The sequence below is a fragment of the Sciurus vulgaris genome, assembly GCF_902686455.1.
Source record: "Sciurus vulgaris genome assembly, chromosome: 2".
Lineage (NCBI taxonomy): Eukaryota > Metazoa > Chordata > Mammalia > Rodentia > Sciuridae > Sciurus > Sciurus vulgaris.
In genome coordinates, this window is record NC_136462.1 from 51,382,595 (window position 1) to 51,405,766 (window position 23,172).

The window sequence follows — 23,172 nt, forward strand, 5'->3', positions numbered from 1 at the left end:
GATGAGCATTTTTCGTAGGGTAGCGTGGTGCAGAGTACCCAGTGTAATGTGCACATGATATCGAGAGGAGTATGTTTCATATTGAATGATAGAGTACATTTTTATAAATAAATCTGTTATTTCCTTTAATGTTACCTACTCATTTTGGAGAGAAGGGAAGTGACACCAAGAGAGAAGAAACGTTTCCAAGGTCAAGTGACTCAGCAGGGTCATTTTGCATTCAGCTTTATCAGAAATTAATCAGTTCTGCAATATCCAGCATGCTTAGCTCTCCAGTTTTATATGAAGTTGTTGATGCCAAAGTGGAATAAATTTAAATGCCATTCCTCATCCCACTGCCATATATACATTTATTTACAACTTCACCAAGATAAATATTTTAATGCTACAGGGTTTATTCAAAAGATTATCAAAATTCTTATTTTTTCTAAAGTCAGAAAAACAATGTGGAATATGCAAACCGTACTGTTATTCTGTGACAGATCACTTCTCCAAAAGTAATGCTGCTATCAATTTCAAATGCATTTACTTGTTGGGCAAGCATTTTTCCTGCCACTAGATTTTACTATTGCACCATCACTGAACAATGGCGCCCCCAGTGGTGGTTCGAGCTTTGCCATCTTTACACTTGTTGATAGAACTCCTAATAACTACTGGACTACCCCACCCAATCAATGGAGCATCACTTGAAACATCTGTTTAATAAAAAATGGTCTCGGACATACAAAGATTTTTCACTGACCAATCTTCAAACACTTGAAGAAAACAGTAAAACCCAACTAAATGATGCCCTTACATTGGGAGTCAAAGTCAATATCGTAATGCTAAATTTCGTTGATTTATGGATTATTTTCCATAAGAAAATACTTTATTTTACCTTAAAAGAGCCAAGATCCATGTTATGTAGCTGATTTTTTTTAAAAAAATATGGTTTATTTTGCTAATTCTTGTAGAGCAGTTCATAATTCGGAAAAAATAAGACTTTTGAAAAAAGGTTTCCTGAGTATGAATTTACTTAGCATATAAAATGACTTGCTAAGAACTAAAATAGAAATTATAATGGTATAGCTAGTAAAGTAATACTGTTATTGAATGTAAGTTCCGATTTGTTTTGTTTTATTTTTCATTTCAGTTAAACAATAAACCAAAATCTAAGTTGCAGTTGGTTACATATATCATGAAGAAAGCTGCAAACAAATCGGTAGTTAATCCACCCAAAGATTTCACAAAAGTGTCTAAAATCAAACTAGCAAGTATGTTATGGAATATGGTGCCTAAAACTTCACCAGAGGCTTCTGTCAAAATTTATGGTTTACACACAAATCATGGGAGCATTCTATTTACACTGTGGGTCCTTGAGACAATTTGTATTTACAAAGCAACTTTAGCTGGTTTGTAAGGTATCCCAAAATTCAGTGAGTGTGTTTCTGTGCCCATAAGAGCAAGGTTATGGAGCAGAGGTAAAACAAATAAGCTGAGCCCGGTCGTGCAGGACTTCATGGATGACAGCCATCACCAGATCAGTCCCTGGCTAATCAGATCAGTCACTGGCTAATGGCTGTAGCCAGTGAGGTCAGAGAGCATGAGGCCAGACACACTCTGTGCATGCCTGGGATGGCTTCCAGGAAACTGAGCTATTCATTTTGATCTTGTGTGTGTTTGGGTCCTCCGGGAAGCAGAGACTAGAGAGAATTAGAGGTGCAAGTGATGCACTGGAGGAAGGCCTGCAAAAGGTAAACAGGGAAGGAGCAGGATGAGATGGGAAGTCTTCAGACAGAGGCCCAGAAGTGCCAGCTGTGAAAGAGAAGCAGAAGAAAGAGGATTCTCAGAAAGAGCTTCAGACTGCAGTGCTATTCTGAGCAAGTGGCCGGACCAATGAAACCTGGAATCAAAAATTGTCCCCTAGAAGAGTCACAGAGTTCATGTTCCAGTCATGCTGGAGCTTCCTGGAGAAAGCACACAGCTTTGGTGTGAGCTCTTAGGGGGCAGGTTCTCTCTGAAGTTGTCTGAAAGGAGATTCAAGTGGTGTATTTCAAAAGAGTCAGAAATGCAAATCTCATCTGAACCCAGACTCAGTCCTTCTCTGAGAATGACTTTTCCTGATTGATCACAACTTTCTTTAAACATCCCCCGAGAGATTTGTTTCTTAGTGGATGATATTCAAATAAGGGTGATTTATTACTTTGAAGCCACAGTAATCATGAAAGCATGACTGAATATATGTGATTGATATGGGCCATAATGCTTCATTCATTCATAATTCAACAGGCAATATTAAAAAGATGTGTGTTTAGGTTTCGACCATGCCACTGATTGTGACCTTGGGTAAGTAGTTTCTCTCTCAGCTTTAGTCTCCTCCTGTCCAAAATGAGTGGGTTGCACCAAATGCTATCCAGCCTCCTCCAATTCAATTATCTTGTCATTCTCCTTCCAGAGCTTGACTCTGACAAGGCAGGAAATGGAAATGAGTCATTTCTCACACGATTTTTAAATGCACTGTGAAACGTGGTTCATTTTCCTGTTCATCTCTATTTCTATGACTGTCACAAAGATTTAGATTTTTCCAAAACTTGTATCTTAGACCCAACTCAGCTAATTACCACCTGACTTGGCAGATTATTGTAGGAATCACTAAAATAACTCTTTTCTATGTAACTTCAAAAATGTAGCATAACATTTTAAATATCATATGTGATGTTCTGTCTTCATGAATTGCCTGTTACACTGATTTTCACCATGTTTGCAATCAGATCACTGAGTAACCTACATAAAACTTATCCTAATTGTTACCTTTGGGTGGGTAGAGATTCACATTTGTCACTTTGCTTGCATGTTTATTATTATTGAGCAGTAGCTTAATCAGGAATATGAAAGATATGCCTTTTCTAATCTAATACCACAGTTAGCATTCTTCTGCATCTGTATCTGGGCAAGGGCACATGGAACATCAACACAGAAATGCTATAAAGGACTGTCCACTTGGATGTTCCAGTTGGGGGAGGAATCACAGGATCTCTACTACCCCATCCAGTGGAATATGCAAACTGTAGTGTGTTACTCTGTGACAGATCACTTCTAGAAAAGTAATGCTGGTATCAATTCAAATGCATTTACTTGTTGGGCAAGCATTTTTCCTGCCACTAGATTTGACTGTTGCATCCTGACTGAACAGTGGCGCCCCCAGTGGTGTTTTGAGCTTTGCCATCTTCATACTTGCTGATACAACTCCCATTAACTTACTGGACTACCCCACCCAAACAGTGGAGCATCACTTGAAACATTTGTTTGATGAAAAATGGTCTCAGGCTTAAAAAGATTTATCACTGACCATTCTTCAGACACTTGAAGAAAATGGTAAAACCCAACTAAAGCAATGGCTTCTGTTCACTCCCACAGGTGGTCCTGGCTCTGCCTTATGACACCCCTGTGCCTGGGTATATGAATAACACCGTTAACACCATGCGCCTCTGGTCGGCCAGAGCACCGAATGACTTCAACCTCAGAGACTGTGAGTGTGGTTTCTTTGTGCACGTGTTTAGTTTTATTGATTACTAGTCAGAACCAAATTGAGCTTGAAAAAAAAGCTTTTTTTGAATATCTGATCTGAAGTCTTCAGTGACTAAGCAAACGTTTTATGGAGCAAGTGGGGAAGGATGTTTTTAAAGCAATCCTTCAGTCTGGCCCTCAGACCTCATGTGAAGCCCAGCATGAAGGGTTGCTGAGATCCTTTTGGATTTTTTGGAGATTAAGGAATCACACATGTGGCATGACATCAAGTGAGATCAAGCCTGGCTTGTCTATTTATTGTTTTTCTGACATTCCCCTCAGTTAATGTTGGAGACTACATTCAGGCCGTGCTGGACAGAAACTTGGCTGAGAACATCTCCCGGGTGCTCTATCCCAATGACAATGTGAGTGATCCACTGGCAACCAAAGAGCCTACTTAGTAACCCTATAAAATACACATGTGATATTTAGTTTTTCTTCTTTACATGCAGGATAGGCTCCCTGTCTCTTCCTGAAATGCCTAACTTTCCCCTCCTATCCAAAGAAGGGAAACAAATTCATATAATTCATAAAAACAATTAGTATTTTTGCCCTTGATTTACAACCCCTTCTCTAATTGGAGAGTTCCATAGATGTATTTCAAAACAGAACCTGAATATATAAAAAAAAAAAAAAAAAAAAAAGGTGACTTGCTGGTGAAGCACTACTTCCTTTCCAGACAGAAAATTTATCTGCAAAGTTAGAAGTCTTGAAGATTTCATGCCTGGCCTCTTCCCTCATTGACAAGGCTTTTCCTGGCCTTCTGTCCCCCAGCTTGGTAGGGTCATGGTCCTGGGAACAGATTCATGAACAAACACCTGCTTCTTTTGGCACTTACTTGTGTCTTTAAACTTTTTCTTGCAAGTGATTATTCCAATTTTATTCTAAAAATAACTTAGTTTAAAAAAAACATGGAACTGGATCTCAGATGACTGCTATAAATTCTTAATTGATTCAAACATATGTAACTTGAATTTCTCTATAAGAAAAATCATTTTCTTGAAGCTATAATGATTCTTTCTTAACATAATCTCAGATGCAAGCAGATTAGCACTCTGCTTCAAAAACGTGGTGGAAAGCAGGGTTCTTGGGGACATGGATGTAACCTCCTTGGACGGGCTATCTTCTGGTGATAAACCACAATCTCTAAGAAGGGAGGAAGGTTGTACAGATTTTCTGCAGCATTTTCAGGAACCTAATTGTGTATGTTATTTTTCCTTTGGGGAAAAAGTTGCAACTCAATACATTTCAGATAAATCTCTAATCCAAAAGAAAAGGTTGCTCTGTTTCACGGTCAAAATAAGAATGCTTCCAAGTACAGGACCATACTGCCTCCCAAACCCAGGCCTTCAGAACTGTGCAACCAAAAAGGACTTCAAGTCCCTCTTCTTCCTCCAGTAAGGACCAAACCTGACTTCATTTGGAAATAATTATGTGCAGTAATTGACAACATATATGAAGTTAATGTGGAGTAAAAAGTTGAGTTGGGTAAAAGTAGTTCTCAGGATTGTGTTTTGTTTTGTTTTTCAGAATGGGCTGATAAAATCATTTTTGAACTGTAAGGCAAGAACAAATTCATTCCTTCTCCCTAACCTGGCAGTACCTCTAGTCCATTTTTTAGTCTCTCTTCCAGAGCTAGTGCTCCTGTCCTCTTTCTGCCAATAGTGAGATATTTGTCCCCAGCTTAAAACCCTTGAAAGGCTTCTGATCAGGTACAAGAGAAGTACAGAGTCTCAGGTATGTGGCCCAAGTTTTCACTGGTGTGGTTGCCAGTCCTGTGACTCCTCCCGAGATCCTGCCCTGACAGTGAGGGCCCGGCTGTCCAGGACTGTTTACTCTCTTCTTTCCCACCTTGGTGGTATTCACTGGTTTCCTCTGCCTGCAGGGAATGCTCTGACCCTCTGCGTTCATCTGACAAATTCCTACTCATCTTTCAGAGCTCAGATGAAGAATTACCAGATTACGCACATTCACAAAGTACTGCACATACATCTTAATGTAAATTTTTAAAAAATTGTCACGTTGTATTTTGTTACAATTTTTACAATGATATATACCATTAGAAAAGAAAATGTAAGCAATATATGGAAGAAAGTAAAAAAAGATTCCTAATTCCACCACCTGTAAATTCCTGTTGTCTGTTAATGACTTAATTTTTGTCAAAGTTACACACATAGCTTAAGGAGAACAGTTCTATGAGGCTTATTGTAAAATCAAGTCTCCCATTTCTCACTCCCCAGAAGCAACTACATCCCTTTGCTTTTAGGTGATTTTTTTGGGTTCTTACTTTCATATTTCTGAAGAACAAATAGTTATTTCCACTTCATGATTTTTTCCCATTTTTATAAATGTTTATCAACTCCCTACTCTGAAGGATGAGAACAGATCTCGCATTCTCACATACACACTTCCACCACACAAACACACAATTCCCATCCCAGTTCTCTTCTTTCCACACAAGTTCATGGTAATTTCCATGCACTCCTTAGGGCTCACATTATTCTGACTCTATAAATGCAGCCAGCAGCTATCTGTGCAGAGAACTCTCCTCATAGAATGATTGTCTTTCTTGAAAGGTTTCTTTTCTTTTTTTTTTTTTTTTAGTTATTAATTTTGCTGTTTGCTTGCCCGGTTTTCTGAGTACTTTCCCCTAATTTATCACATACCCCACCCCAGTTTTTTTTTTTTTTTTTTTTTTTTTTTTGTAATTTCCTCTCAATATATTCAAACATTGGGTATATATTCAAACATGGGTAGGTATTCCGCTACCCATGTCCAATGTCTTCTGGATCTCTCCATGATGGCTGCTCCCTGGGTTCCAGTTCCACTATCATCTTGGGATCCTTCCCCATCATTTTGAGCACCCCTGTTCACCTACTATCTGAGATCTTTATTTCCTGTATGTCCTGTCTTTCTCTTTCTTGGTTTACTCCCCGCACCTCTGCTTGACCCCGTCCCCGGTACTCATATGCTCCCTGCACCTCCTGGGAGAAGACGTGGATGAAGTCAATTTTTTTGAGACCTTGCCTATCAGAAAACATCTTCACTCTGCTTTCACATTCACAGCCTGCCTGGATACTAAAACACTCTCAGGGTTTTATGTTTGTTTGTTTGTTTGTTTGTTAATTTCCTTCTAGTTTTCCTTTTGGGTGAGAAGAACAATGTAGTTCCGATCTGATCAATTAACATTAATAATTAATATCTTATGGAATTAATCTTGGTTGCCTGTGTTCTGAAGTTTGGTGGAGAGAAGGCTGAAAGTCTCAGCACTCAGTACATAAACTCAACCCTTCTCTCCACATTGTCAGTATGAGATGGCTGGGACTCCTGCCTTCAACTGTACCTGTTGCCTCAGTCCAGAGACCCCTGTCTTCCCACCTCCAGAGAATGCAAACCCAGCTTCTGCCTGAGCTGGAAAAGGAAGTTGCTCAACTACAGGAATGGAAGATGAGGGCTGAGGCCAGCTATTCCTTAGACTTCCAACTAACCTTTGCCCCCAACTTCACCCCTACTTTCAAAGACACTTGGTGCTGCCATTTCCTGGACTTTGGGGAGGGCTCTGATGTATAAATTGAGTTGTTTTATGACTCTTCCACTACCAGGTCAGAATTGGGCTGTCTTGGGTCTTTGTCTCAATTACCACTCAACTGTTTTCCATCTTCTAAAAAGTCTCTGCTGGTGTCTCTCACAGTCTCTTTATCCTTTGTCTGAATACCTTTGTTAAATTCCTTTGCTGGATTTCAGGGAAGAGCAAAGGCTAACGCTATGGCACTCCGCCTGCCATCTCTCACCAGCTGTCCAGAGGGCTTTGACTTTGACATGCCCTAGGCAGGAAACTCTGATCACATTTCAGTCACACCTACTATGTGAACCACTTTCATTCAGTCTCTCCGGCTTGAAGTTTTTTGAAGGAAAGGAGCTGAGACTGAAGCAGGAGTATTTTGTGGTGGCTGCAACCTTGCAAGATGTCATCCGACGCTTCAAAGCCTCCAAGTTTGGCTCCACCGATGGTGCAGGAACTGTTTTTGATGCCTTTCCAGATCAGGCAAGTATTCAGTATGTGGATGCAGACAGGGTAGGCGAGGCACCAGGATTTCCAGCGCATTTGCTCTTCTCTCTCACTGCTAAAAATGTTGGGTGGGAATAATATGCTTCTGGTATTTCCTAGGAGTTGGACATTTGTTTAAGTGCTTTCTCCAGACATGTGAGGATAAGGCAGCCAGACCCTGGACCATCAGTCACTTTCACCTTGATGTCTTTTTACCACCCAGGTGGCCATCCAGCTGAATGACACTCATCCTGCACTCGCCATTCCTGAGCTGATGAGGATTTTTGTGGATATTGAAAAACTGCCCTGGTCTAAGGTCTGCTAGCTTGGCTTTTTTTTCTTTCTCTACTAACTAGAATATCTGTGGCTGAAGGACTACCAAAAAAAGTTCTCTTTTCAGTTTTTCAAAATAAGTTACTATTGCTAACTTTTGATAGTTAGGGTATAATTTTGTCCTGATGCTAACATGACTCCATCTTGTGCTTCACAGGGAATAAGACTGGAAAATCAATATATGCCTAGTGGGAGGCAGATCAGTAGCTGTATTAAGGATTATGTTGTGTTTGGCACATTTGTGTCTGAGAGGATTTGAAATTAAATTCTCTAACCTCAGAAGACAGCTAATTGAAAGTAGCCCCATAGCTTTGAAAGTCAGCATTTTAAACAGAAAAATTTGTGTCTGCTGAGGGTGTTCCTTTAGTTTTTACTCTTCAACCTTTGTGTATTTAATTTTAAACGATATATAAAAATAGTAGTGAAGATTTATCAGAATGTTATATTGATTTTTATCAGTTTTACATAAAGATTTTCCCCCGTTCCCCAAAACCATGCACCCATTATCTGGACCATTCAGGAGCCTAGTGGAATCAGGTGTGTCTGACAGCATACACTCAGAGCTGTCCTGTTGCAGGCAGGTGGGAGCTGAGGAAGGCTTGGCCTTCAGAGGTGGGGTGCACCCCTGCAGAGCAGGAGAAGCAGCTGACTCCTCCTCTCCCCATAGGCCTGGGATATCACCCAGAAGACCTTCGCCTACACCAACCACACCGTGCTCCCAGAAGCCCTGGAGCGCTGGCCAGTGGAGCTGGTGGAGAGGTTGCTTCCTCGACATTTGCAAATCATTTATGAGATAAATCAGAGGCACTTGGATGTAAGTCGTTTCTAGAGATTCCAATCCCTTATCAGAATGAGGTCTTAAGATGTTAAAGGTGGCTACAGTGTTTTCCTCTCCCAAACCTGAAGCACAAACACCTTTCAATCATTGATGATACAGCAAAAGTACTTAAGTCCAAGTGAGGCTCTGTTTACGACATCTTGAAAGTGCTAGAATGGAGGGAAGGATGGCATCACCCTAGGGCTATCTCAGCTCCTCTCCATGGGAGTGAAGTTTTATATTCACTGCATCAAAGGTTTTGCTTGGGAAATGAGTAACAACCCAGTGTTGCTTAAACCTGAGTTACCAGCAATGTCTTTCTCTTCCTTCGGCTAGAAAATCGTGGCTTTGTTTCCTAAAGATATGGACCGTCTAAGAAGGATGTCCCTGATAGAAGAGGAAGGAGGCAAAAGGATCAACATGGCCCATCTCTGCATCGTGGGCTGCCATGCTGTGAACGGTGTGGCTAAGATCCACTCAGACATCGTGAAGACAAAAGTGTGAGCCTCCATTACCTTGGCAGCAGGTCTAATGCAGACCGTTCATGGAATGATGCAAGCTTGTATTTCCAGATGAGGAAAGACCCTCTTAAAATGTTTAAAAATACTTTCTTCTATACAAAGAACCCTTCTCTTTAAAAAGGAAATGAGAGAGCGAGAGAGATGAAAAGAAAAAAAAAATGCCTTCCTCTTCTTCCTAGTTCTAGACTTAGGAGCCAAAATACAAAAAGTATTCTGGTATATATGTCAATGCCAGGAAGTCAGATGGAGGTGACTAGATTTGGAACTTTTCTTGTAATTGTTTTGAATTGCAAATGAGTTTCTATTTAGGATGACAGCCATAGCTGCTACCAGCCCCTCCTTTCACCTTTATGTAATCTTTCTAAGCCTACACTTGGCTTCTTGAATAAATTCTGAGCTTTATGCAGCATGCAGAACTCTGCTGTTGCAGCCAAACTCTGTGTTCTGTCTCTTCCATCTCCAGATTCAAGGACTTCAGTGATCTAGAACCAGACAAATTTCAGAATAAAACCAATGGGATCACTCCAAGGCGCTGGCTCTTACTCTGCAATCCGGGGCTGGCAGACCTAATAGCAGAGGTAATTGGAAGAGCTGAGATGATGGGAGGCCAGGCTGGAAAGTGAGAGGCATATGAGTGCACTTAAAATTCACAAACGCTGTCTGCAGCAGAGCTGGCTTCAGCAGCGTGCCCCGCAAATTGTGTAGCTAATTGTGGTTAACAGCATGACACACAGATGGAAGATGGTATCCCTGTTATTAAGAGGATAACAAAGAGCATGTAAATAACTAGCAGAACCTGGGTTCTTGGTCAATTTTTTTAAGTACATGGCCTATTTTTTAACATTTCAATAGCACTGTGACTAATTTAAGATACTAGCAAGAGGATTCTTCCCATGGAGAATTTCTAGCCTTTTCTATGAGTGAAACCATTCTATGAACTGTATGGTCCAGGAACTATACTCTTATAGTGAGTGAGAGCCCCTCACCACATACTGACAGAAACTGCTCATTTGGGCTTAATTACCATCCCTGAACTAAAATCACATCCTCCTTTACACTGAAAGAAAATTGGGGAAGACTACGTGAAAGACTTGAGCCAGCTGACGAAGCTGCATGGCTTCCTGGGTGATGATGTCTTCCTCCGGGAAATAGCCAAAGTGAAGCAGGTAAGGTTCCAGGGTGGGTCACTGCCCTGGCACTGGCTTCAAGGGTGTACACATCAGGGTTTAAAAACAGACACCCAAAGCTTCCAAGTCAGAATGGCTCTGCCCCATGCACTGTCTCAATAGGAGAATAAGCTGAAGTTCTCCCAGTTCCTGGAGAAGGAGTACAAAGTGAAGATCAACCCATCCTCCATGTTTGATGTCCAGGTGAAGAGGATTCATGAATACAAGCGGCAGCTCTTGAACTGCTTGCATGTGATCACCATGTACAACCGTGAGTCTGCCCTGTAGCCACCAAGGAGCCCCTTGGAGGTGGAAGCAGCAGTCCAGGGGGTAGTTCTTATCACCTCTGCAAGCAGCTATTTTCCATTCCATTCACTTCTCCATCTTTTTCAGGCATTAAGAAAGACCCTAAGAAGTTATTTGTGCCAAGGACGGTTATAATTGGTGGCAAAGTAAGCTGACTCCACTCCATGGGGACCTGAGGGTACTTATCCCTTGCCATTTCTCCACTTCATCAGTTGTGCCTTCTGTCAATGTGTTTGCCATTCTTCCCTAAGGCTGCACCAGGATATCACATGGCCAAAATGATCATAAAGCTTATCACCTCGGTGGCAGAGGTGGTGAACAATGACCCTGTGGTTGGAAGCAAGTTGAAAGTCATCTTTTTGGAGAACTATAGAGTGTCTCTTGCTGAAAAAGGTACTGCCCTCATTGCAAACCACGGGGGCAGGGCAAATTGTAGGAATTGCATAATACTGGAAATGGGGTAGCCAACTTCGGGGAGCTAGTAACTTAGGATAGAAGGTGTCACTCTTAGGAAAAATAAGACAGGAGCAATTAAGGTGACCCAAGTAACAATAAGGTTGATGTCTCCAGGGTCATATCACAAGATTACATGTACAAATGCATTTTTCTCTCAGCTGGTGAGAGCTGGGGGCAGGTGGAGACTGCCCTGAGGCTCTGGCATGGTGCAGAGGGTGGTGCACAAATGGCATTTTGAAAGGTTTTCAGTTCCCAGTTCCAGTTTTGCAAGAGAACACAAACTACCCAACCTTCAGATATTCCTCTGGTCACTGCATGGGAAGAAGGGCTGCCACTTGTTCATGTCAAAATGGGGGAGGAGGGCAGACATCAGGCTGCCAAAGCACGAGGTTTAGATGTGCTTCAGATGGGCACTCTAGGATCAAACATGATGTTCCCACGTGGGGACAGGATGGCAGGAAGCCACTGTCCCTTTTTCTGCCTCTGGGACCTTTGCTTCTTTGCATCACATGCTGGCAAAGCACCAACCACACACAAATGCCAACTGTGTATTTATTACTTCCCCAATTAAAAAGACAGAAAGGCAGCTTTTTCTTTTTGTTCTGTTTTTGGGTGCCTTGAGATAATTGTTTAAGGCTCTCCGCCCAAAGAGAAAAGAGCTACGTTCCTAGGGATGCAAATAAATATAAATCTAATCCATAAATAATCTCACAGTAAAGCAGAGAATTGACCCTGACCTTTATAGTAAGAGTGGGTATGGGATTCAGGCAGCTCTAATTTGTGTGTAAATAAGGGTGAGTTGACAGAGTCTTGATGTCTAGCCCCAGGCACACCTCAGATACAAGTGGCTGATTTCTCTGCAGTGAGAGTGGGAGGAGGGAGGTGAGAAATAAAAAGAGAGCAGCAATCCAACCTCAGCTTGCAAAAGAGGAGTCTAGAAACCTCTCTGCATTTTGTGGACTAAGAAAGGGAGGTTTCAATATATTTTATAAAGCAGAAGAAATAAAAATCAAACGATAACAAATATTGGGATGAAAGGGGAGAAGAGAAATGTAATGTTAACATTTATAGCTCAACAGTCTATAGATACTCTTTAAACTTTATAGACCAAGAAATAGTAGTATAAGCATATAGTTATACAACACATCACAAATGGACAAAAACGCATGTACGAATATATGACAATGAATCCCACTATCATGGATAATTATAATGCAGCAATAAAAAACTAAGGGAAAAGGAGACAAATGTGGTTGCCTACATCAAAGAGAAAGAGCAAATCTGTCCTTCTACCTCACTTGAATGTTTATCCTGATGGGCATATATTAATCATCAAAACAGATCAGCTAGATAAATGCTCAGATACAAGATCAAGAGAGAGAGAATCACCAACACTAATGTGTCTTCCTTACAGTCATTCCAGCCACAGATCTGTCAGAGCAGATTTCCACCGCAGGCACTGAAGCGTCAGGGACAGGCAATATGAAGTTCATGCTGAATGGCGCCCTGACCATTGGGACTATGGATGGGGCCAATGTGGAAATGGCAGAGGAAGCTGGGGAAGAGAACCTGTTCATCTTCGGCATGAGGGTAGATGATGTGGCTGCTCTGGACAAGAAAGGGTGAGAGAACAGCTCCTCTTTGTTGGGCAGGTGATGCCCAGGAGGGTGTGTGATTTCAAAGGGCTTCCTACCCGTGCACACATCCCACTAAGGCAGGGTCACATGTGATGAGGCAACGGAACATCTCCCCTGAGGAGTCAGGAGAGCCTCCTGGCCACAGATTAGTCTAAAATCCAGAAGGTAAAAATAAAGGAGGCTTAGGCACAGGTACGTGAAGAAGTTTCTGTTTGTTACTGGCATTGCAGCTTCAGTGAGCATCTCTGTATCTGTGATTTTTAACTTTTTTAAAAATTTGTTTTATTTTTTCTTTTTAGTTATGCGTGACAGTAGAATGCATTTTGACATATCATACATATGTAAAGTATGACTTCCCATTTTTGTGGTTATACATGATGTGGAGTTACACTGGTTGTGTATTCATATATGAACATAGGAAAGTTATGTCTGATTCATTCTACTGTCTTTCCCATTTTCATCCCCCCTCCCTTCCCCACACTCCGCACTATCCAATCCAGTGAACCTCCACTCCCCCAACCTTCCCATCCCTGCCTTCTGTGAGTCAGTATCCACATATCAGAGGGAACATTTGGCCTTTGTTTTTTTGAGATTGGCTTATTTCACTTAAAATGATAGTCTCCAGTTCCATCCATTTATCAGCAAAGGCCATAATTTCATTCTTCTTTATGGCTTGAGTAATATTCCATTGTGTATATATACCTCATTTTCTTTATCTGTTTGTTGAACCTAGGCTGATTACATACCTTAGCTATTGTGAATTGAGCTGCTATAAACATTGATGTGGCCACATCACTATAGTATGTTGATGTTAAGTTCTTTGTTTATATACCAAGGAGTGAGAAAACTGGGTCAAATGATGGTTCCATTCTAAGTTTTCTGAGAAATCTCCATACTGCTTCCTATAGTGGTTGCACCAATTTTCAGTCCACCAGAAATGTATTAGTGTACCTTTCTTGCCCACATCCTCACCTACATTTATCATTGTTTGTATTCTTGATGATTGCCATTCCAATTGCAGTGAGATGGAATCTCAGTGTAGTTTTAATTTGCATTGTGATTTTTAACTTTGACTGAAAGATGAACCAGTATCTAGTTGGAAGTTTTTACCTAAAATTTAAATCACTATCTAGTACTTCCTTAAGATCTCAAAGAGATGAACTAAAACATGGTAGAGAATAGATAGCAATACACAGAAGTACTCAGGATATTTGTTTTCACTTAATATCTAAGTACGTTTTTCAACCTGAGTTCAAGCAAAACATGAGAAGTAATGCCCAAAGGAGCTCTGGGGAACACAAAATTCGGAGGGCATTGAATATATTTCCTGACTTAGAAGTAAATTATACTCAATAGCAACAAATTTTAAGAATCTGTGAGTCCCAAAACCAACTGGTTCCTATAAGACAATGCTTGTTTAGAATCATAAAGTCTGTTTTCAAATGAACCTTTCATATTCTACCAGATTAGCCTATTGCTCTGTGACTAGAATTTTCATTATCTCCTGTTATTAGTATCTTTGGTTACAGGGCTGAATCAAATTTAGAAGGGAAAAAACCTTCAGGATCTAGTAAAAGAAATTATCTGTACCCATGTTGAAATCTATGATGGCTTCTGTAAACGTTAGTACATCTAAATGAATTTTTAATTAAAAAATTTATTAGTGTATATTAATCAAAATGGTGGATTTCAAATATGCCACAATTAACGCATTTTTATAGCTACTGCAGTGTCTGGTATGTGGTTAATTACTCACACTAACAGAGTCTTTTTGTCATCATCACCCATCCTTCCCCCACAGATACAAGGCAAAAGAATATTATGAGGCACTTCCAGAGCTACAGTTAGCCATTGATCAAATTGATAATGGCTTCTTTTCTCCCAAGCAACCTGACCTCTTCAAAGATATCATCAACATGCTGTTTTATCATGACAGGTGAGTTCCTATAAAAAGATGGTACAATTTGGGCTACGAAATAGGAAGAGAACATCTTTAACTTTAGCCTACTCATGTAGATTAGCTTAGGTCTGTGATCTGATCAACTAACTAAGCTTGGGTGGGGTTGGGGGGATCTTCACCAATGGTGCCAGTAAGGTTTAAGAATAAGACCCTCAAACCTGGCATTTTTTTGCTTCTTCCACTGATATATTCAACTTTCTAATGCATACATATGATGACATATTTACATATGGGAAAAACCATAGAAAGGTTGAGGGCTGGCAAACATTCTTATGAACAGAAATACGGGCTTGGTAAACCAGCCATGTCTGACATTAAGCAAAAGAGAATTTTAAGTGGAATCTTAGCTTGATTCTTTTAATGAAGTTTTCTGTTGTTTCATTTTTTTTCCTTCTAACCACAAAAAAAAAAAAAAACAGATTTAAAGTCTTTGCAGATTATGAAGCCTATGTCAGATGTCAAGAAAAAGTCAGTCAGCTGTACATGGTGAGTAGATTGTGAAGATTTGTAAAAGAACCAGTTTACTGTGGTTCATTAAACTTTTTGTTTCATTAAACCTAAATATCAAACCAAAAAATGGCAGGGTTTTGGGTATGCCTCAGTGGTATAGTGTATGCCTAGCATGTATGTTGTGCCACAAGAGAAGAATGAAATGTGGTGACTGTTCAGGTTGTTCAGATCAAAACGTGACTTTTCGTAAGTTTAGGCAGAGATTGGGATTCAAGATTTCAGTAGTAATTATAATTTTTTTGAAACCTAAGTAAAAATCATATTTATTGAGAACATAGCAGCATGTAGCAGGCACATTCTGGAAGCTCAGGATATAAAGCCTCAGAGAAGCACTTGGGGTCTTCATGACGGGCACTATGCTGGGCACTGGGAGGATAGCATGAACAAGTCAAGGTCTCTCCTGGCTTCCCTTGAGCAGCCTGTCCTATGGGATTCTTCAACAGGGGTGTTTGCACATCACAATCACCAAGACAGCTGTTTCAAAGTACAAATGTGCCCCCCACACTCCCACCCCCTGCCATCCCACCAGAGATTCTGACCCAACAGTGTGTGATATCTACCATTAATATTTGGAAACCCACCAAGGTATTTCTAAAGTTGACTTTTAGCTTATTGAAATAAGAACCAACCCCCTATTCTTTGAAAATTGCAGAGTAAGTACCTCTTCTCAACTACTAGAGTGGGGCTATAGAAATGAAATAAAATTGTATAGAAGGAGGAGAGGTTTTATGTTTTATGTTTGAAAAAAAGTATATTGAAAAAAATTAAAGGCTAGAGTCATATGAATAAGCCTCACATGCAAAGTGACACACCTTTATCAAATAGTCCTCTAGGTATATTTTATAAAGATGTGGCAAGGTTGGTCACATCTGCTAAGAGAGACTTAGTAATTTCAGGTCCCAGAAAAGGAGGTGACTCTGTGCCAAGACTCCTGGGAGGGCACCACTAACATTGCTTTCTAAGCCTTTCCCATGACAGGTGACAAACAGGTAGTTCCTAGTCATCCTGGATGTCCCATTAGGGTTTTCAAACAGGATCATTCAAGGCCTGTGCTGCTTTCTGGCTCTTATCTTCTGGTTTGAGTCACACCTATCCCCTATTAGTATATCATCAGAGAAGTTCAGGTTGACAGCTTTGAATAAGTGAGGCAGCACTAGAGCTAAGCTAAGTGGCTCATTATCTGCTTCTTGAACTTTGGAGACAGCAGCCACATATAGCCCTCACGAACTCAAAGACAGAGAAAGGAAAATGTAAGTAGAACAGAAAAGGAAAGGAAGATATGAACAAGGACAGGGACAAATGTGTCAGTTTTACACAGTGGATCTCCTCTGTTAAATTTGTGGCCCAATCCCAAAGGAATTGTTTAGAAGCCCCGCATTTGATTCCATCTTGCTTGTTTAATAGTGCAAACTGCAGTTTTCCACTCTTAACAGTAATTGCATTCTTGAGGCTTAGTATACATGACCTACATAATTAGGAAAGCTATTCACTATCCATTTCAACAGTTGAAGAAAGGAAGGACAGGAAGCTTTGTTTCCCCTCTTATCATAGTAAGTATCAAAAGTCTGAACTAAATTCCGACTCAGTTTTGATACCTTAAGGTATGATGTAGTCTTTCTCTTAAAGGCTTATAATTCATGGTTAATGACTTTGAGTAACTCTCAATGAACTTTCAGAGTTTCTTTGCAAAATCATGAGGCTATAAATTAAACATCATTTTATATTTTTTACATAAAACCATGAAATTGCAATATTATATTTTTATTAAGGTGACTTTGTTCACCCTGTTTTGGAACCCCAGTGGAGTATTTGGGATTTAGTGTAAACCTACTGGGCGAGGTACCTTGACAAAAAGCAATAGAAGCAAAGTGGCTCATCAGACTTTCATTGCTTTGTAGCTAACATTCTAGAGTAGAGTTTTTCAAGTCAAATCTCTTGACATGGCATCTTGCAGACAATGACTGTCAGTCTCTTCCTGCCCCATAATTTAAAGGGAGGTGTCCTCCTTCATAATAGAGCATGGGAAATATATGTGGCTTACATGCCAAAGCATTTTCAGTGTACCAGAATTACCAACTAGAGATTCACATTCATGGTTTCTCTTAAAATGAAAAAATTTTTTTCTTTTTTGTTCCTAAGAGAAATATGCTCTGAATATGAGAAAAGTACAGTCCATACCTATCTATCAACTGTGGAGAGAATGTGTTTATAATTCACTACAGTTTACACCTGTCATTTTCTCTGTGAAACGGGCTTGGCCTGATGTTTGTCATGAAGCTTGCTGGGCACTGAGGCTGTACATGCATATCTCGTTCACAGAATCAGAAAGCCTGGAACACGATGGTACTCAAAAACATAGCTGCCTCAGGGAAATTCTCCAGTGACCGGACAATTAAGGAATATGCCAGGGACATTTGGAGCATGGAACCTTCGGATCTAAAGATCTCCCTGTCCAATGAATCTAACAATGGGGTGAACAAAGCCAATGGAAATTGAATCATAATATGGCTCTAAAAAAATAGCTTCTTATTAAATTTGAACATTCTGACAACATTCATTTATTTGTTGTTTTTTTTTTTTTTTGTTAGCTAATAGTCAAGTATCTCTGGGAACAGAATGGGAACATGTATGGCTGTGTTTAGGATTAAAAATAAAGTGTCAATTTCTAAAGGCTCTGGGAGTACCAAAACTTATTACTTAATAGTGGATCAGAAACCTGCTAGGACTTTCCCTAAACTAATCAGAAAGCTGGAAAACTGCTTGGAACTTTTTAGTGCTATTTAAATGAATTAAAATTATTTAACTACAGTGAAGTGCCTTTTTTAATGTTGCTAAGTCCAAATCAAAGACCATGTCTTAGTCTATTCAGGCTGCTTTAACAAAATGTCAAAAACAGAATAACTTATAAATAATAGAAATTCATTTCTCAGAGTTCTGGAGATGAGAAGTCCAAAATCAAGGGACTGGCAGATGCAGTGTCTGGTGGGGTCACTTACTGTTCATAGATGGGGCCTTCTTGTTGTGTCCTCCCATGGTGGAAGAGGTACAGAGCTCCTCTGGGCCTATTTTATAAGGACACTAATCCTGTTCATGACTGACCAGCCCTTGGGATCCAGTCACCTCCCCAAAGACTGTACCTCCCAACATCATATCCTTGGTGAGTAGATTTTGACGTATGAATTCAGGGCCAGGCACCAATGTTCCCACCATAGCAACCACCTTACTCACAGATATCCCAGGATGTCTGATGACTACACATTTTTAGATGGGATCCAGATTTTACCAAATTCTGATTCTCTGCAACAATGAGGTTTCAGCATGTTTCAAAGTAGACTATGATGAGTTAAACAAGAACATTCCATGTCACCCATATGGTCTCCTTGTTAAAATGATAAGTGACTTGGGGAAGTGTCAGTGGTTTCAACTGATTCAAACATTCCAGCAGAATGTTGCATAAGGAAAATATACACTGTCGGTGGTGTTTGGACCAAGTCTTCAGTGAAGATTGCTGCTGCTCTCATGACCTCATGCCCACTGCTCGCTCAGGAAATCTCTGCAGAAAGAGAACCTAGATCAGCCCCCACTTTCCCTCCTTAGGTCCAAGTAAGTCAGCACAGTCCTAATTGCTTTACAGGAAGATAATTGTATTTGGAAAAGCAGTTCTTACCTCACAGTTCTTAATAGTATGGGACTTTCATAAAGAAAGTTGTGATGGAAGCCAGGAGGAAAGATAACCATCTTGACCCTCTCTTTGTGCCTATAGGCATCATGTGCAATTTCATAGAGCTGAAAGAGAAAGAAAGACAGGGACTCAAAAGCCAACAATTTGAAGCCATCGGCTTCCTAGTATTATTCTTCTAAAAAGGTACAGAAACAACCAACTTGGGGAGTTTATCTCATTAAGTCAGAGACATGAGGGCTCTCCATGTCCCTAGCTGGCTGCCTCTACAGCTAAGGAAGAGAGGCCTGCACAGCCAATATAGAGCATGATAAAACCTCATCCTTCCTCTGCCCATCCCTCACTGCAGAGGGAAGGGAATGCTATGGGCCCACTCCGGGAGAGGTTTGTTTAAAGGGAAAAACTGCATCCCTATTTTTAGAGCTACTACAAGAGAAGCAACATTTTGTGGTTTGACTGTGAAATGTCCCCCCAAAGCTTATGTTAGAAATGCAGGAATATTTGGAGGTGAAGTGATCAAACTATGAGAACTGTAATAATCCATTTAATAATTTGAAAGCACTAATGTCCTAGGTGGTAACTACAGGTGAGTAGGTTATGACTGAAGGAAGGAGGTGACGGAGGCATGCTCTAGGAGATTATATCTCCAGTCCCTGACTCCTCGATTCTTCTCTCTCCTTCCTGGCTGCCAGGAGCTGAGGAGCTTTCCTCCACCATGCCCTTCCACCACAGTGTTCTACCTCATAGAGCAATGGAGTCCGCCAGCCATGGACTAAGACCTCTAAAACAGGGAGCCAGAATAAACTTTTCCTCCTGTAAATTGTTCTTATCAGATATTTTGATCACAGCAACACAAAATTGACTAACACAAACATGGAGCTTCCCACACAGCCTGGAATCATCTCTCCACTTGGGAATCACTGATGCTTATGAAGGGTCAGTCTCTTCCCACAAACATGCCTTTAAGCTAAGTAGCCAAATGAATACTGATGTTCATTGTGGAAAAACCAGGCATCGTGGCTGTGTAAGGGTGCGGAATCCCCTATACTGTCAGAGATCTTTCTTAAAACTAATCAAAGTTCAGCTGGCTGGAAAAAAATATGAAATGCACACAGTGAGTTTCAGTCAGCTCTGAGCTCTTAGTTTACCTTTTTTCCACACTCCAAAGGCACAGTTCTGTCATCCTCTCCATGTAAGATGAGCAGGGGAGAAGACAGGAATTTAACACTGAGACAAGTGAGAGAAAAGCATTCAGTTCAGGAACTGTACATCAAGATCTCTCCTTTTCTAAGGTAAAGCTTTAGCAAAATACAAAGTTTACCTAAAACACAAGAAATCTTCTTCCTTCCAAAGAATAACAGCTTCAGGTATTAAAAAAAAATTCATATGGTAACTTTTTTCCAGGAAAGTTTCCTTTTAATAAATTTGAATATTTCATTAATTTAATTTACTTCTCTGTGATTTTTTAGAAATACTGAAGAAATACACTGAAACACTGAACTTGCACCATGTTAGAAGACCTCGTTTCCTTATTCCACCTTATTTTGTATTATCTGAATATTTTAATTAAAAGGCTATAAAAGAAAATTACTCAAAACCCAAAAGTAATAAAAACTATCACAGATCCAGAGACCTCTTCGTGGCAATTCATTTACTTTTCCCTATAGTAGTAGAGGATGACATGCAGTTAACAAGTTTTTGACTGGCCTCCTGGTCAGTCTCCTAATACGTTATCCAAAAAGGCTATGGTACAAACAGTGACTTGATGCCCACTCCAGTGACTTTCTCAAACAGTGCTTCTCAGTCCTTCCCAACTTCTGATCCCCATCCATTCCTACCACAGTGACTTCATGTCACCTCTGAGCATGATAGACTTCCTTAAGTGTGTTAAAATAGGAAAAAAAATAATAATAATAACCACCACCTATTTGGAAGGATTCTTAAATTTCATAAATTCATTGGATCTGCTGTTGGGTTAGGAGGATAGATACTAAGTGGGTTTGGGTTACATGGGCAATGAGACCTAGAAGTCAGGGATCCCTTAAGGAATGTTAGATTAGACCCTACAGGGCCTTTAAAAGGTCTTATAGGCCATAAATACACAACTTTGACTTCATAGGGAAAACAGGACTAGTGAAGACAGCGGATTAGACAAGAGAGAAATAGCAAATACTAAAAATACATAGAAACCCTACCCAAAGACTACTGCCCATCTAAGAATGCTAGAACAATGTTCTAAGAAAATAAGGACAATATTTAGACCTATCATCACCACAAGTCACACATTAGCTACCCTGGATTCCTACAGATGGAGCAACAATGGAGCTTCTCATCATAGCTTACTTTTCGTCACTGGGGAAGACTATCTTGTCTTTTCTCAGGGCATCCATAAGCACACGTAAACATCCTGGCAGCTTCTGGTAAATCTATTTTTTCCAAAAAGAAGAAACAGCAACATTAATACTTGCTCCATAGTTGTGCCATTTGTTATCACCACAAACTATACTACCTTAAAAAGTAGCAACTTACTAAATATAAATGAACTGTTTTAGAAAATTTATTATTTTAAAAGATGGTTCATGTCTTTGTAAGAAATTTGGAAAAAAGCAGAAAGGAGCAAAGAAACGAGTCCTACAAAGTTCTACCATTGTAGATAATCAGTTAACATAATTTACTAGTTTAATTGGAAAACAATATTCTGATTGGTCAAAAATTCTGGCGAAAGTATGCAGTATCTAGACAATTGGTTTGAGAGGATTTGAACATTATAAACTGTTGAAATAATGTTGCGATGCTTTAAAAGAGGTTTTAACAGTAACCACGGAGTTCCAAAGATAACATATTATTCTATAAATACTGAATTTATTTTTGTATTTGTTTTTATTTTTTAATTTGTTCTAATTAGTTATACATGTCAGTAGAATGCACTTTGGCATACTGTACACAAACGGAGCATAACTTCTCCTTCCTCTGGCTGAACAAGTGCAGAGTCACACCGGTAGTGTAATCATACGTGTATACAGAGTAATAACGTCCGTCTTATTCCACCTCTCTTCCTATATCCACACCCCATCCCCTCCCCTCACTCCCCTCTGCACAATCTGAAGTCTCTTCATTCCCCCCAACCCATTATGGACCAGCATCTACTTATCAGAGGAAACAGCCATTGGTTTTTTGGGTTTGGCTTATTTCACTTAGCATGATATTCTCCAGCTCCATTCATTTACCTGCAAATGCCATATTTGGTTCTTCTTGAATTTCTTCTTTAATGGCAAAGTCCAAAAACAGAATCCTAGCCAAATCTTTTCCACTATTTCGATTGTCAATACATAAATTAGATTATATGCCCTATAAACATTCACTTCAGTTGGAAATGAAGAGTAAAGGATGGAAGTCCTGAGCAGTCTTAACACCTTCCTCGCCTTTGAAACCTGCCTCCACACTAAATCCCAAATCCATTCATTTCTCTTCATTTCCACTATTTCCCAGCCCAAGTCACTTTCATCTCTTGCTTGGACTATGCCACAATTCCAAATGGTTCCCAGCTTCCTCCCTCACCTACAATCCATTTCTTAGAGACATGAGAGTGATCACTTCAACATGCAAATTAGATCATCTCACTGTTTTGCTTAGCAGCCTCCAAAGGCACATGTTAAATCAGACGTGTCACCTTGGCCTTTGAGACCCTGTAGCACCTGATGGCTGCCTGTTTGCAGCTGCATTTGTCACTAATCCCCCACTGCCCACCTTCAGGGAGGTGCTACCTCTTGTCCTGGAAGATGCCAAGCTCGATTCCACCCCAAGACCTCACCTTTACTTTTCTCTTTTAGTAGACAATATGGTAGTCCCAAAAGTAGTAGCTCCAAAGCCTTGTGATCACTTCAACACTTCTTGGCCTGAGACCACTGAATTTTGCCATGAAAAAATTAACCAGGTTTCAGCTCAGAGGACATTTCTTCAGAGAGGTTTTCCTAACTAGCTGTAACTCTGGCCCTCCACCACCCACTTGTTTCCAATCACATTATTTTATTGCTTTCACGGCACTTCTCATTATTTGGTATTTTCTTACGGTGTACTCGTCTTCTATCTGTTTCTCCAGCAAGAATATAAACTTCACAGGAGAAGGATCCAGAAATTCTTTTTCCCTGTGGTATCACCAAAACCTGGAACATTTTCTGATATATGATACACAT

The 23,172-nt window shown here is 40.2% G+C and overlaps 2 protein-coding genes across 3 annotated transcripts in view; one reads left to right on the forward strand and one right to left on the reverse strand.

Annotated features, from left to right (window-relative positions):
- The window catches only part of PYGL (glycogen phosphorylase L), a 34,624-nt gene extending 16,771 nt beyond the window's left edge, over nucleotides 1-17,853 (forward strand). The window contains exons 6-20 of the mRNA XM_079118963.1: nucleotides 3,397-3,508; nucleotides 3,829-3,911; nucleotides 7,448-7,591; nucleotides 7,818-7,910; nucleotides 8,595-8,741; nucleotides 9,081-9,244; nucleotides 9,729-9,843; nucleotides 10,330-10,431; nucleotides 10,555-10,702; nucleotides 10,825-10,883; nucleotides 10,989-11,130; nucleotides 12,608-12,815; nucleotides 14,632-14,766; nucleotides 15,210-15,276; nucleotides 17,620-17,853. Coding sequence (XP_078975089.1) covers nucleotides 3,397-3,508; nucleotides 3,829-3,911; nucleotides 7,448-7,591; nucleotides 7,818-7,910; nucleotides 8,595-8,741; nucleotides 9,081-9,244; nucleotides 9,729-9,843; nucleotides 10,330-10,431; nucleotides 10,555-10,702; nucleotides 10,825-10,883; nucleotides 10,989-11,130; nucleotides 12,608-12,815; nucleotides 14,632-14,766; nucleotides 15,210-15,276; nucleotides 17,620-17,796 — 1,896 coding nt within the window. The 3' untranslated portion in view covers nucleotides 17,797-17,853. The remainder of the gene's footprint in view (nucleotides 1-3,396; nucleotides 3,509-3,828; nucleotides 3,912-7,447; nucleotides 7,592-7,817; nucleotides 7,911-8,594; nucleotides 8,742-9,080; nucleotides 9,245-9,728; nucleotides 9,844-10,329; nucleotides 10,432-10,554; nucleotides 10,703-10,824; nucleotides 10,884-10,988; nucleotides 11,131-12,607; nucleotides 12,816-14,631; nucleotides 14,767-15,209; nucleotides 15,277-17,619) is intronic.
- Nucleotides 17,854-18,077: 224 nt separating this feature from the next.
- The window catches only part of ABHD12B (abhydrolase domain containing 12B), a 28,684-nt gene continuing 23,589 nt past the window's right edge, over nucleotides 18,078-23,172 (reverse strand). For both annotated transcript variants that reach the window (XM_079119157.1, XM_079119158.1), the window contains 4 exons: nucleotides 21,323-21,405; nucleotides 20,128-20,206; nucleotides 18,968-19,086; nucleotides 18,078-18,853 (listed from right to left, as the gene is read on the reverse strand). In XM_079119157.1, the coding sequence (XP_078975283.1) occupies nucleotides 18,826-18,853; nucleotides 18,968-19,086; nucleotides 20,128-20,206; nucleotides 21,323-21,405 (309 nt within the window). In that variant the 3' untranslated portion in view covers nucleotides 18,078-18,825. The remainder of the gene's footprint in view (nucleotides 18,854-18,967; nucleotides 19,087-20,127; nucleotides 20,207-21,322; nucleotides 21,406-23,172) is intronic.